General features: G+C 41.3%; 1 protein-coding gene across 3 annotated transcripts in view; it reads right to left on the reverse strand.

Moving 5' to 3' along the window:
• Positions 1 to 13,539, reverse strand: part of LOC130905135 (RNA 3'-terminal phosphate cyclase-like protein) — a 41,317-nt gene extending 27,778 nt beyond the window's left edge. Inside the window, exons 1-8 of one of the 3 annotated variants that reach the window (XR_009061045.1) lie at positions 13,161 to 13,494; positions 12,723 to 12,794; positions 12,160 to 12,335; positions 11,260 to 11,334; positions 11,031 to 11,155; positions 8,834 to 8,959; positions 7,506 to 7,671; positions 1,427 to 1,530 (exon numbers count right to left, since the gene is read on the reverse strand). Coding sequence is in view for 1 of the 3 variants with exons in the window: in XM_057818213.1 (XP_057674196.1) it covers positions 8,530 to 8,722; positions 8,834 to 8,959; positions 11,031 to 11,155; positions 11,260 to 11,334; positions 12,160 to 12,335; positions 12,723 to 12,794; positions 13,161 to 13,290 (897 nt within the window). In the remaining 2 variants the exon portion in view is untranslated. The other 2 variants (XR_009061046.1, XM_057818213.1) reach the window with 2 other exon arrangements.
• Positions 13,540 to 13,729: the final 190 nt, after the last annotated feature.

The following is a 13,729-nucleotide window of genomic DNA, read 5'->3' on the forward strand; positions in this document are numbered from 1 at the left end:
TCACGTCACCCATTTTTTCTCTTCCTCGTTCGCGTGACAATTACGGAATTTGCCAGGTGATCGAGTAGACCCAGAATTGGTCACGGTCACAAATTATGAACATTTAACTTGCATGCTTTTCAATTTGGAGCACTCCCGGCAAGGTGTACAACATCTCTCGGACAAAGTCGGCCGGTATGCTGGAAAGGCAACGTTAACCGCATATTCAGATTTCAATGATATGAAAAATGTGTCATGCCTGCCGCGCTGTACTGACATCAACAACAACGCAGTTATTGTAGTAGTGACCACCCCTAGATTTGATTTTACAAAAAGGGAAAAAAGAAAAAGGGCACACAGATCAAATCGTGCACTTCATCCTCATATTCCTGTGAAAAATGAAGATTCAAATCAGGCATCCGGGCGAAGCGGCGTGTATAGCGATGGCACTGCCAATCTTCAGTTATCATAGTACTGTACTTGAGGGAAACACAGCACCGGTACCATGATAACTGAAAATGGACAGTTCATGAAACTTTTCCACTGCACGGTAACGCTTCCTTAGCAGTACAGGGGAAGCTACTAGCAATCGACACTTTCCGTTTTTCTTCTCGGGGTAGGACACCAAGTGACGAACTACCCCGTACCTTGGCGTGTTCTCTCATTCGTTGAAAATATAGAAGACATTGTTCAACAAAATTAGGGTTACATTGTGGAACATTTTCAGGAGAGTTGATGACAATTGAGGGTCATTTATATCAAATAACTTCTCCCTATGAAACATCAACAAAAAAAAAAAAAAAACACCTCATGATACAGTGCTTATACTGAGCTCTACCCAATTCCATGCACTGGTAGCACTGTTGCGACTAACTTGTTATAGCTAACCATTTGGTTGTACATATGTTTTGGAAGGTATAACATAAGGCTTGAGGGTTCTTTTCAAAGGCAGTGACCTCCCGTTAACTCTGTGGTTTCCAACCCGGGTGGGGCCAAATAGCCAGGTGATGGACTTTCTCATCTATTCTTTGAACTGCAAAATGTTTTGGTTTGCATCTGCATGAACACAACGACCCGCAACCTACTCTGTGGCCACTCGGAATTCAGCGGGGGGCGGGGGGGACAAAAACCCAAACAGGCGACCTATGACTGTGTTTGAAAATATGCAGTCACGCAAGCGCGAAAAGATGAAATTCTTCCCTGCGCCGAAAAACTACACGCATACCAATTTACTCGGGAGCCCAGATATATATATATTGACAAATACTTACAGTAGGATGCCACTTTTGTTCACAATTGTTGAGAGCATGGAGAGAACTTTGGAATAATCGCTTTTTTTTTTTAAGGTTGAATAATAACAGAAGGTCTGACGCATCCATCCGAGTGTGTATGATTAATCCAGGTGCCCGCTTCTAGCCTTCAACGTGCGCGTGTCGGAATGGCTTACGTGTATGGCGAGAGGGGTCCGAGTAAAAGTTTTGAAACATCCTGTTGGCCAAGGGTCATCAGGAGCAGTGCCAGGCTCTGATTGGACGAATCCACACAGCCTCCCTGCAAAGAAAGAGGGACCGCCGTGTTTGTCAATTCCCAAATATACGTCACGGCGGTTTGGACCCGTTACTGAGGGGCAAGTCTGACGCAGCGTGTCTTATCGACCTTGTTTTTGAACCAAAACATCCAAGTCAGAAAATCAAACATCAATTTGGTTCTAGTTAGGAAGTAAATAGAGCTATATGTAAGAAGAAATGCAGTCCTCAAGTACAATACTTGTTTTTTCAGACCTAATTCCTGAAAGCATCAACAGTAACAGTTTGCAACATTTTGAAATGCCTTCCACGGAAAGGTAGCGGTCATGGTACGGGGGAAAATGCCATTGCCTTACAGGTCACACTACTTTAGATGTTGGTGAGCCCACATGCACGCTTTCTGTTTAAGAGATTCTTTCACTTTGTAAATTCCGCAACATATTGTGAGTCCTGAATACTCAGTACCATTATCAGTCAAAATGGCTTTGGCTGATCTGGAAAAAAAAAAAGCAGACAATGCAAGAATATGCTTTCCAGAAATTTAACAGCATGTGATGACTTTTGGAATCCATTTGAACGCTCCTTTCATGCCCTATAAAAGCAGTTCTCAGAATCTTCCTTTTCAAAATCAAATGAAACCAAACTTTTCTTTTTCCAATTGTTGCTAAAAGCAAACGAATAGCAAATACATTTACGGTCTTACCTTTAAGTGTTGATTTCCACAAATACTGGTTGAACTTAAAGCTTGTTATAACTAATCACCCTTGCACTTCTCGTTTAAAGTAGTAGTAGTAGTAGTAGTAAGAACTTCTGTTTCGTTTAAAAAAAAAAAAAAAAGTTAGCAGTTGAGACTCCTGACATCACAAAGCCATTTGGAAAAGTCCCTACAATCCTTATAAGGGAAGGCCAACTTCCTTTCGGGACAAAAAAGCTTTATTATTTCAGTAATAAATTTTTATGAAAGTAGGAGGCTTGACTATTTGCTCTTATAAAGACAGTGGTTGCAAAAATTAGGAATATTCTGTATTTAAAAAAAAAAAAATCTTCCCCGCAACAACCTGGTATACCATATTTCAAGCGAGCTTCAAACCAATGACATTTGTCGAGCGGAGCGGAGCACTTACATCAGCTCGTCCTCTGTTGATGTTGCATCAAAAATGAAATGGTTGCTTTACTACAAGCTGACTGTACTGATTAACCAGAGAGCAAACATGCAGCGCACAGGTTTGTTATTTTTTTAAGGAAGAAGAAAAAAACAAACAAAAAAAACCCATCACAACACCAGCAGGCAAATCCCTATCCTTGTTGGAGTTTTCTTCAACTCTACTTTGAACGACTCCGCAACTGCAGTCAGGTTATTCAAATGAACACTCCTCATCGGACCTTAGCCAGCAGAGGTCCAAGCCTAAAAAAATGACAAGCCAAAATTTACAGTCCTGAGACTTCATCAGCCCCAAGCTGTGTGCTGCTGCAAATGAAGAGGAAGCATCCAACAGCGTTGCTCTTTCAGAGTTAATCAGCAATACCCTGACCAGCTAACTAGATTCACATGGCTCCAATAAGAAGCCAAGGCACACTCATGCTCAGCACACATGTTCACATGAATTGTTTTTTCCTCCCTGTGAGACATGATTGCTTTCTGTTTATTTAGAGTGATGGTAAGCTTCGTTACTGCGACAGAGCAAAAACAAAAATGCCTGATGTGTCAAAAAAAAAAAAGGCATTTGAAACAGAGCAGCTGCAGCCTGCTCTGCGCAAACTTCAGTTAATATTCGGCCTCAGCACGTACGTAGCGTTTGTCTTTCCGAGAAAGAAACTAAGACGAACAGTCTATGCTGAACTTGATCATTTAATAACTGGGAGTCCCAGTAATTAAATGCCCGACTGTCAATGTCTCAAAGTTTATCCTGAGCGATGATCCTGTGTTAAAAGAGGACATTCCACAGTGGAATCAACCGTAAATCATAAATGTTAAACCTGTCTTTACGTGCACGTTATCAAGATTCAACTCAGCCCCGCTACAGATGGGGAAATTATCTTCATTTTTGGACTATAAGACGCTACTTTTTTCCTTCATTATGAATCCTGCGGCTTAGTTGTTGATTTATTTGGATTAATTGGTAACCATTTATTTGACGGCGGCGTCATAAGAATTTTGACATGACGCTATCGCGACAGGCATTACTGAATGCTTATGACAGGTGTCATGAAGTGTGTTCTGGCTAATGATGCCACTGAGACCATTTATGTCCAGCTCGGATCTTTTACATCCATTCGAAAGTGAGATCATTTGCCGGATGACACAAAAATGACATCCGTCATAAGCATTCATTAATGCTCACGACAATGTCATGTCATAATTTTGATTGTCTAATGACACTCTTATGGCGCCTCTGTCAAAGTTACATCAAATACCATAAGTAGCAATTAATGAAACAACTGGAACAGTAACTGAAGAAATAATTAGCAAAGAACTTGAATTTTGATTGTTATTTACATCTGTAGCGCTGCGATGCATGCTTGGAGGCATGTTGGACAAGAACCGTGTCGACAGTCTCCCCCTAGGGAGCGGTGATGGCCAAATGAAGCTTCTTGAAGCAATGAAGCTTTGCAGCCAATCGGTTCAAAGCTTCACAGTGGTTCATTTGTTCTCGAAAGTCGTATGATGCCGCTGTCAAATAGAGTGCTACCGGTGAATATCTTTTGGTGTAAATATCCCATAATACGGTGAGGATCGCTGCGGCTTATAGTTATCTATTAACAAATGCTGTGTTCGTTCGGCGGCCTATACTAGTAGACAGGTGCGCTTTGTAGTGCAAAAATTATGGAAGCTCGTTGCGTTGAGTCTGTGGTATAACGTGTCTCTCAAGACATTTACCAAATCAGAATTGAGATGTAGAGTGTGCAATCGAACTGAATCGATGCTTCCCCAGGCGATCACAGTATCAAAGAACGCGACATTGTGTCGCGATATCGCGGCGTGTCTTTGAACGGACGGCTTGTCACGCGAGAAGACCGGAGCGCGCCCGATCGTCGCGTCCTGCCGCGAAAAGCGCGCTCTCGCGTCCGACGTCGTCGGTAGGCAGGACGAAAGCCGTTCGTCGGTAATGGCCACGGAGGCGCTCCGTTCATAACGACGGTCGTCTGCGCTCGTATCGATACGTTCGCTATGAACGAGACGGAAAAAGCCATTCCTTTTTATTTTGTCTGCGCGGGGTGAAGGAACACAACTGTGGTCCGCAGGCAACGTGCAGGTGTCCCGCGCTGCTGGTGAAAAACTAGAGAGCGCGTGCGCAAGAGAAAGCACTCGAAGTCGAAGTCAATAATCATCAACAAATAGGAGGAAGAAGTAGGGCGTGTCACAGTTTGCGGCACGACAAGCAAAAAATTCAGAGGTTGCCGAACTTCCTGCCACGCGGGCGTGAGGCATCAGAGAAAGTCCCACTACACGAGGCGTCGCGCCACCCCAAAAATGTCGGCCACGACAGTCAACGATTGTCCACGTCTTTGTCGGGCTTTAATTGTGCAGTCCGAGTCAGGCATCTGGTTTGAGGGTTAATACTCCATACCTGTCAAAGGCTAATTAAGTACACCACCCATGATCATGAGCAAGAGCTAAATGTTCAGTGTCTTCTTTGACTGCAGATATTCAAAATCAGTACCGGACTTAAAAAAAAAAAAAAAAAAAAAGCATGCTTAGTGGTGTTAAATTTGTGTTGTCGTCTATGTTTTGCTAATTTGCATGATGCACCAGAAAACTAGGAAAAGGAAAAAACTGCAGACGTATTGGCCCACATTGTATTTTCAGGGACTTTTCTAATACACAAAGTGGGTTTCTAATGTGAAACTTAAGCTTGTGTTGCGCAATTGAATGTCCTCGGTGACGCAATTAGTACAAAAACAGTCATTGAAGAGAGCAGCATCCATTTTGAATGTATCCCAGCTAAGTGTACACAAGTTCTGTAAATGCCTTCCACATGTGTGTTGTGTATATAAACAAATTCATAGCGGCATTTCAGGTTGATATTGATGGTCATTACTCGGGAATGTCAGGAAGGGAGTGTGATCGTTGCTTACTCATGCCCTGACTGTGAATCTTCAGCAAAAGAATACGGTACTATCTGCAGACAGGCACAAAAAACAAGTTGTGTGCCAGAAGTGTGTGTCTGGGGCAAGAGCGTTTAGAAATAAAAAGTGTTCCTTATGGGCAGTTTACATTAGGGTTGGGTGGGACAAAATATCGAAATGGTGATATATCGTGATATTTTGCATCCCAAAAGGTTGTCGATACACTCATGACAAGAATGGAGATAGCGTTTTAAAAAGGTGTCATGTTTAAAAAAAAAAAAAAAAAAAAAACACCTAACTCTAACCAACAAGTTGCTAACAAAATGTTCCACCATAATAGTATCTCCGTTAACTCTATGGCTGCCATTGACGGCACTCGACGCCCAATCCATTAAGACTGGGAAGGTCGAATGAATGATCATTCATTCACAGTCACTCTGATTTTTGGGGCTGGTCACTTTCTGTTGAGTTTGAGTCACTGTCTACTCATTCCCGGGTCACTTCCTGTTCTGTAACCCAAAATCAACAGGAAGTGAAGTATAAAATGCCCCAAATCCACAGGAATTGACTGAAATATCCCAAAATGACCTTGTTGCCTGGCATTGGCTTCCACTGACGGCCATAAAAGTGGGAGGGGGCCGTTTGAGGAGGGAGGGGTTCATTCGCTGCCACCCTCCCAGTTCAAATGGATTGGACGTCATACAGCAGGATGATGAAGATAGCTCGTTTTTCTGTTTATTATTTGTATTGTGCAATATCCTAGAATGATTTCCTGACCTACGTTTCGATAATCGTTGTATCACCAGAGCTTCACTTGAGCTTTGTATCGCATCGTGAGGTACCGAGAGGGTCCCGCCCCTAGTTTACGCGACGATCGTGTTGCGGAACGACCTCGCCTCGACACGGCAAAAACGCAAGGCTTTTGATTCCGGCCTCCGAAGCGGAACGATTGGATGGCGGCTCCGCAACCGTACGCGCGGAACGCTCTCGCTCCGATGACGTCGTCGCTCGCGCACGTCACTTCATGCGTGCGCCGTCGCCGCTCGTAAACATTTAAAACAGCAAACACGGCAGATCGGCGGCTTGCATTGACTGAATATTTTTGGGGGAAAATATTTTCTGCGATTTTGGACACCATTGCTGCTAGTTTTTATGTCTATTGACAAGCAATGTCATACAATCATTTCAATTTGTAAAGGACAGCAAACGTACAAGAAACACGAGAAAAAAAAAAGTAATACACAGGAAAAACGGACTACAATTGCAAAATAAAACATTCACGGGAGACGCCGTTGCTTCGAGTGGGCGGGCAGGTGGGCGTTTGGTCTTCCGGGTTGAGGAAGTCGTTGTCGAGGAAGTCCGTCATGGGCTGTCGCCTTGCAAAACTGCACTGCCCTCTAGGGCCTAGCACGAGCACTACATGGTTTTCACGTGGAATTGCCACATCGTTCAAATGGAGACGGAACCGTGTAAATGCAAACGTGACATTTTTCCTATTCTTGGCACGTCACTTTAACGCTTCATTTGTTTAGCAATTGGTGTAACTGTTGTTCCACAATATATCAGTTGATTTGAAAATGATTTGGTATTGTTTAGAGGGTATACTGTATAATCCGAATTCCAAAAAAGTTGGGATGCAAAACTGAATACAATGATATGGAAGTGCCAAATTTCAGTATTTTGAATCTAGATGACCAATGACCAAAAGGTTTGATTATTCGAAAGGAAAAATGTTAATATTAATGTCAAGTTGACCAAAAGGTTTGATTATTCGAAAGGAAAAATGTTAATATTAATGTCAAGTTGATTTTGAGTTTGCATAACACCTACATTTTCATATCATTAAAAGCGGCACAAAAGACGCTTCGGCTCATCTTTGGTAGCATCGGTCATTTTGAAATCCATGTTAGCAAAACTGAATTGGACACTTACCCGGTACACTTCCTCCAGCAGCAGCTTAGCGCAGTCGCGGCCGAGTTCCTCGGGCAGAACGGGCTCTCCTCGACCCTGCGGCGTCGACGACATTTCGGCACATAGGAAACAGCCTTCCAGGGTCTCCGCCACCAGCGTCAGACCAAAACCCGGCGACCTGCAATAACCGGCGCCGCGGTTTCAACGACTCCCAATTTTGTTTGCGTAATACAAACATGACGTTCTATAACTTTACAGCGGACGTGTCAACCAACTGAATCAAAAGTAGACTCCGACGGTAACAACTAGTCTAACAAGAGTTAACGACGTTCGGCTCTTTTGTGCAAATTTGGACAATATTCACATTTCTTGCTTATTTTGTTCTTAATCTTCTTTGAATGACTTTTCTTCGACATTAGTGCTACAAGTTCAGACAAACATCACGCGTCACTGATGACAACCTCTATCCATGCTGATTTACAGATTTAGAGTGAGCATCTTTTAATGGCATAACTTGTTGGTTACCTGTATTTATGTGGATAGTTTGCTTAATGGGCTAATGTGGGGTTCATTAACTGGCAAATTGAAGGGATTTCTGTTCGGACAAAGCAACAAGGAAACATTTAACTTTTAAAAATGCGCGTGATAAAAGTCCAGTTAGTCCATATAAAGGATGAGTGCAATTTAACTTGGGTTATGCTGGCAGAAGTAACTCTTTGAGGGCAAGGTATATGATGATGATGCACTCGAGGAAAAATGAGCTCGACACCCTGCATCCAGGCTCTTCAATATCAAGAATGATGAAAGGTCAAAGCTTTTGAATGACTGAGAAATATTTGACTTGAGGATTTTAGTCAAGCTCCACAATTTACAGGTTGCCAAGACTGAGTGTGTTGTAGCACTACCTAGTGGTGTAGTAGGTGAATTACAGCGTTGTGAACATTTGGAAAGACGTGGGTGCCACTGTATTGATGCTTAGACAAGTTGAAATCATTCTGTGACCATGCTTGTAACTCAAGAGACTTGCATAATCTTCCCAATTTTATCAAAGGATGTCTATTTCAGCACTTTTTAAAAAAAAAAAACAGTATTTGAGGAAAAATATTATACTAAAAAAAGTCATCTTAGAACAGAGATTTTTTTTTAAAAAAAAAATATATTTTTTAATGCAATTAATTGTGCTGTTCTTACAAGTGCGCCCACCCCGCTGGCCAGTTGGTGCAGTATCATACTTTGATCTATGGAAAGCAAACCAGGTTCCCTGGTCACTGCCTATTTGTGCCATACAGAACTCGCGCCAGTTGTAAACAGAGCACGGACCGCGCTAATAAACGTAAGGTGTTACTTACTTTCCGGAGTTGGCACCCTTCATATGGTCTGTGTGAATGTAGATGTCTGGAATGAAGTGGTTCAGGATACCTCGAGTTGACTCTACAATCCTGTTGCCCATCTGAGGGGAAACCCTCACTGAATATCTGCGTTGAGACGCTCAGGGATCATTGTGACACTTTTGTCCGTTTAGGCAGACGGCACGTTCGTTTATTCACGATATTTTACCTTCAGAAAGCTCATTTTTACCAAGATCGGTAGCTGAATTCGACATTGTATCAAAGGCAGATAATACGCTTTTACTCCAAAGGTTTAGTGCTCTATGACAGCCCATGTATTCATAGTGGATGCGCAGCCAATGATGCGCCTCACCAAAAAGGATAAGCAACACAAACAACTTTGCTCACTTCCAATGTGCATACGGTCATCTACAATGAATAGTTTCAGATTCTCCTGGTACCTCAGGGATGTTGAACTCACTGTTGCATTTTTCAGGAAAAGACCCCATTTTCATTCAAAAAGTTGGCTGCCACCGATGACCAGTACATTTCAACTGGGAGAGGATGACCGTGGGCAGCCCTCCCAGTCAAAATGCGTTGGACGTCAATAGGGCTGTCCCAAACGACTAATTTTCTCCCGATTAGTCAGCCGACTATTTTTACGATGAGTCGACTAATCTAATAATTTTTAAAAAAATGTTTTTTGTTTTTGTTTTTGTTTACTAATTTAGCAATGAAATTTTTGTTGACGCTTATCAATTCACAAAAAACATATTGGAACACTTAAATTATTTACTAAAGTACAAATAAACACATAAATAACAATAATAAATCACAAATAAACAATGACTTCAAATGCTGATAGAATTAACTAGTGTAGCATCCCGATTGAAAAGATGGTCTCTTAAACTGATGGTTTACAACTTTTATTCCATCCTTATGTAATCACACTGTAAGAGCTACGGTGCACACAAATAAAACAACACAATTAGAAATTAACGAAAACTTTTCACCTTTTTCCTTTTAAACCTTATTTATATATCAATGAATTGCCTATATGAATTGCCTTTACCTTAATTTATTACCATATCATTGACAATCTCTTCCTTGAGTGCAATCGCTGTATATACTGTATATATTTATGACCTTTTAACGTTATATAATTTTCTATACCATAAAATAAACAATAACATGAAATAAACCTTTCAGTTAGCAATACTAATAGTACTTATAGGCCCATTGTCAATGAAACATTATTATTTAGTAAAGCGACAGCACCCTCTGGTGTACAAAAAATGCAAAAATTTTTTTTTTACAAACGGTGACGGCGCTTGAGGTGTTTATTCACGGCCGACGTGCAGCCAAGCTTGGCAGTGAAGAGACAGGACACAAGAGTGTACCCTCCTTTATTTCTTTGAAATAATTCAATGTTTTGGACACTCTGGTGCGCTTTTTTAGCTTTGTGCCGCTTTCCCCGCTTGCATACAGAGCATCCGACATTCTGAACTTTCTGCGCATATATTTTTTTTAACCCTTCATTAACCGTCGACGGGATGTTGTGCTCGTCGACGGATTTACGTCATCGATGACGTCGACTATGTCGACTAGTCGGGACAGCTCTAGACGTCAATGACCCTGACAGATGAGCCAGTTGAGAATCGGATGTTTATTCAGGTCAATGGCAGAAACTAAACACGCACAAAAATCCAATTTAGTGGTACTGGGGGGCCATAACCACGGTATCCCCCCCCCCCCCCCATTTTAATTTCATTTTTATAAAATTTGGTATTCTAATAATTCAACAGGTAAAAATTTTAAAAAAGACAACTATAATTGAGACCTGGCGTCCACATTGTGACATCAATGTATGTCATGTTAACGGTGTTATAATATTTTCAAATGATCAAAAATAGTCCCTTACCCTATAAAGGATTAAAACAAGAGTTCCTGGATATAAACAAATTAAACTTGCCTTTGGAATACAACGTTTAGTCGCTTTATATACGTGCACTTTTTCAATGTACACAATTTATCATGTTTAGTGAATTTGGCTTGAACTGTCCTTTGATTCACGTGGACGCATTTCAGCACAACACATAATATATATAGGCGTGTTTTATCTCAAAATACGAACAAACAAAAACCATGATCAACCTGTAATTTAAGCATACGCCAGTGTATACTGAACTATTGCAGAGTTTGACGATTTAAAGGATACGCAACGCCTCGGATTCTCTTTATCTTTCCGGGGTCTGTGAGCTGCACAGGCCTGACGGTCTTGCGGACGGGACACGTGAAAAGGACCTCACCTCCTCCACCGGGAGCCATTCCCCTCTTTATCACCTGAGGACGTGGATGGAGGTGTTAAAAAAAAAAAAAAAAAAAAAAAGTCAGCCTTGGTTTCATGTTTTATACTTAAAGATGTCATGTGGTTTTACACAATTCACCTTTAGGTCAAAGCCTTCTCCGTCAATGCCAAATTTCTTCATCAGAGGAAGAGCTGTGGACTTAAGCCGATCCACCTACAGAAAACACATGCTATTAAAGACGCACCGACCGGCATACCCTGTAGATGCACTTCTCTGTTGCCATAACAACATCTGTCTCCCACTAACTCCTTCCTTCCTTGCTTGCTTTTGGACATTAAAAAGCACGCTTGCTTCTATTCTCATCATAGCAACAGAGCCAACCTAGCCAGCCAATTAAACCCCCTTTCCCCCCTTCAGGGAAAAAAAATATTTGGATTTCATTCAGACCCTTAAGAAAATATTGTTTGGTGCTCAAATGATTAGCGCAGCTCATTTTAAATAAAACCCTTTTTTTTGTAGATATTGCCAGTCATTTGAGTGAGAAAATGCCTTACAGCAAAAGATGACTTAACATAAACTGTGACACTTCCCTTTTGTTTCTTATGAAGATAATTGCATTGTCTTCAACATAAACAAATAAAGAGAAACTTTGAACTTGGTTCAGTGGTAGCACAAAAACGGTCCGTTTTTTTATTTAGTTTTTTTTTTATTTTTTTATTTTTTTTAAATTATGATTAGGATGAAGTGTAAACTTAATTGATTAAGTACACCGGCACATCTGCTGACATTCATAACAATAGAGATCCAATCCATTTGAATTGGGACGGCTAGCAGTAATTCGGTCACAGCCCTCGCACCTTAAGAACAAATGAAAGTTTATTTAAAAACAACAGAAAAGTTTCTTGCCTTACTGCAAAAGTAATTGAGTAACTAAATGCCCCAAAGTCACTACATCAAGATTTATGGTCATTTTGGTGTGTCACAACTGATCAAGGAGAGAGAAGATTTCATCAATGATAGTCAAGTGTGTTATCTCACTGTCGGGTCCACGGGATCATTGGTGACACCGCGCAGAGTGGCCTTTAGAGAGTTCTTCATGAAGGGAGCCAACATGAGCAGGGCCTCTAGGTAGTAGCCTATGGAGCGCTGTAGACAACAGTCATGTTCTACGGATCCCCCGTTTAGTAAGCCGGGCTGGTAGAAGAGCACGGTGCCTTGAAGGGACAGACGTATGAAAACTTTAAGAAAGAAAAGCTGAGGGGAAAAAAAAGCAGTGAAAATCCTTATGAAAAACTATTTGAAAAGATTGTCCAGTAAACGTTTGAATTGCAGGGAGGGGGGGGGGGGGATTCTTCAGCAAGATCATGTGACCAGAAGCGTGTTTCACCTGACTTTGTAAATTCTAAAATAAAATGCAAAACCACATGGCTTGGTATAGTATAGTGCTGCACAGCAAGCAAGTCTATCGCATTCTTATGTCATTTTTTTAGAGGTGAGCTAAACCTACTATGACAAAATATTTTGAGGCTAGAAAGCATATATGTCAAAATAAATAGTCATAATAATAATTTTTAAAAAAAAACAAAAAAAAAAACATTCACCTGTTTGATTGATTTCTATTCTGGAGCCATTAGTAACTTTGTCCAGCAGTCTGATGAAACTGGCTTCAAAATCTGTTGATCACACATAACAAGTGACTTGATTTAATAAAACACCAAAATCCAGGTCCTTTCGAGTTGGTAAAACATTCCACAAAGGCGTGACTGAAGTTTTCGCATACCATAACAAGACACGAGCATGGAACAGTGGCGTAACGAAGAGTAATAAAAAACATTTCAAATACAATTTCTAATTAAAGCTATATTAAAACAAAGACAAAAAAAAAATATTATGTACTAAAAAATATCCATGTTGATCTCGACTTCTATCTTCTCCTCGTTCGTCGTCATCAAACTCTCAACTGCGTAGCAGCTAAGCCGTTAGCATGGAAGCTAACTGCGACGCCCGCCACATGAATTTTGGCTGCACAACTCACTCACCTCGAATCCCCGGGTTGTCGTCTTTGGACCTAATATTCCGGATTTTAAGCCTTTTCCCGCTCAATGTGGACAGAACGAGGCGCTGCCTGAAGAAGTTGCAACCGTCGTAAGCAAGTCCTTGGCTTGCCATGATGTTGTTATTGTGCTTCGGTCGCTTCTTCACTCTAGTCTGGGACTCTGGGCTAGGCTGGTAGTGGTCTGTTGAAATCCACGTGTGTTTTTCCAGGAAGACGCGGAACGAGGGCAGGGCAGGAGCCTACGGAAACGCGGGAGGGGAAAAACTATGCTACCGTATAAGATTCAGCTTCCGGCCGGCAGGGAGCGTTATATAACCACAACGACAAAAATGCTGTCCGACCACCAACGCAGCTAATACAGTATAATCATTTAATATGGCGCGACGTCCTTTGATTAAAATTGACTGTACTTGTGCTTAAATAAATAAATACATAAACAAACTATTGGTCCCTTTTACACACTTAATCACCTAAATATTTCTAAATGACGTGTCGTAAGCCAATAATGTGCAAACATGTATCCACCTATGAATCGATTATATCCTTGTTTTT

The sequence above is a fragment of the Corythoichthys intestinalis genome, chromosome 17 (assembly GCF_030265065.1).
Source record: "Corythoichthys intestinalis isolate RoL2023-P3 chromosome 17, ASM3026506v1, whole genome shotgun sequence".
NCBI classification, from domain to species: Eukaryota; Metazoa; Chordata; class Actinopteri; order Syngnathiformes; family Syngnathidae; genus Corythoichthys; species Corythoichthys intestinalis.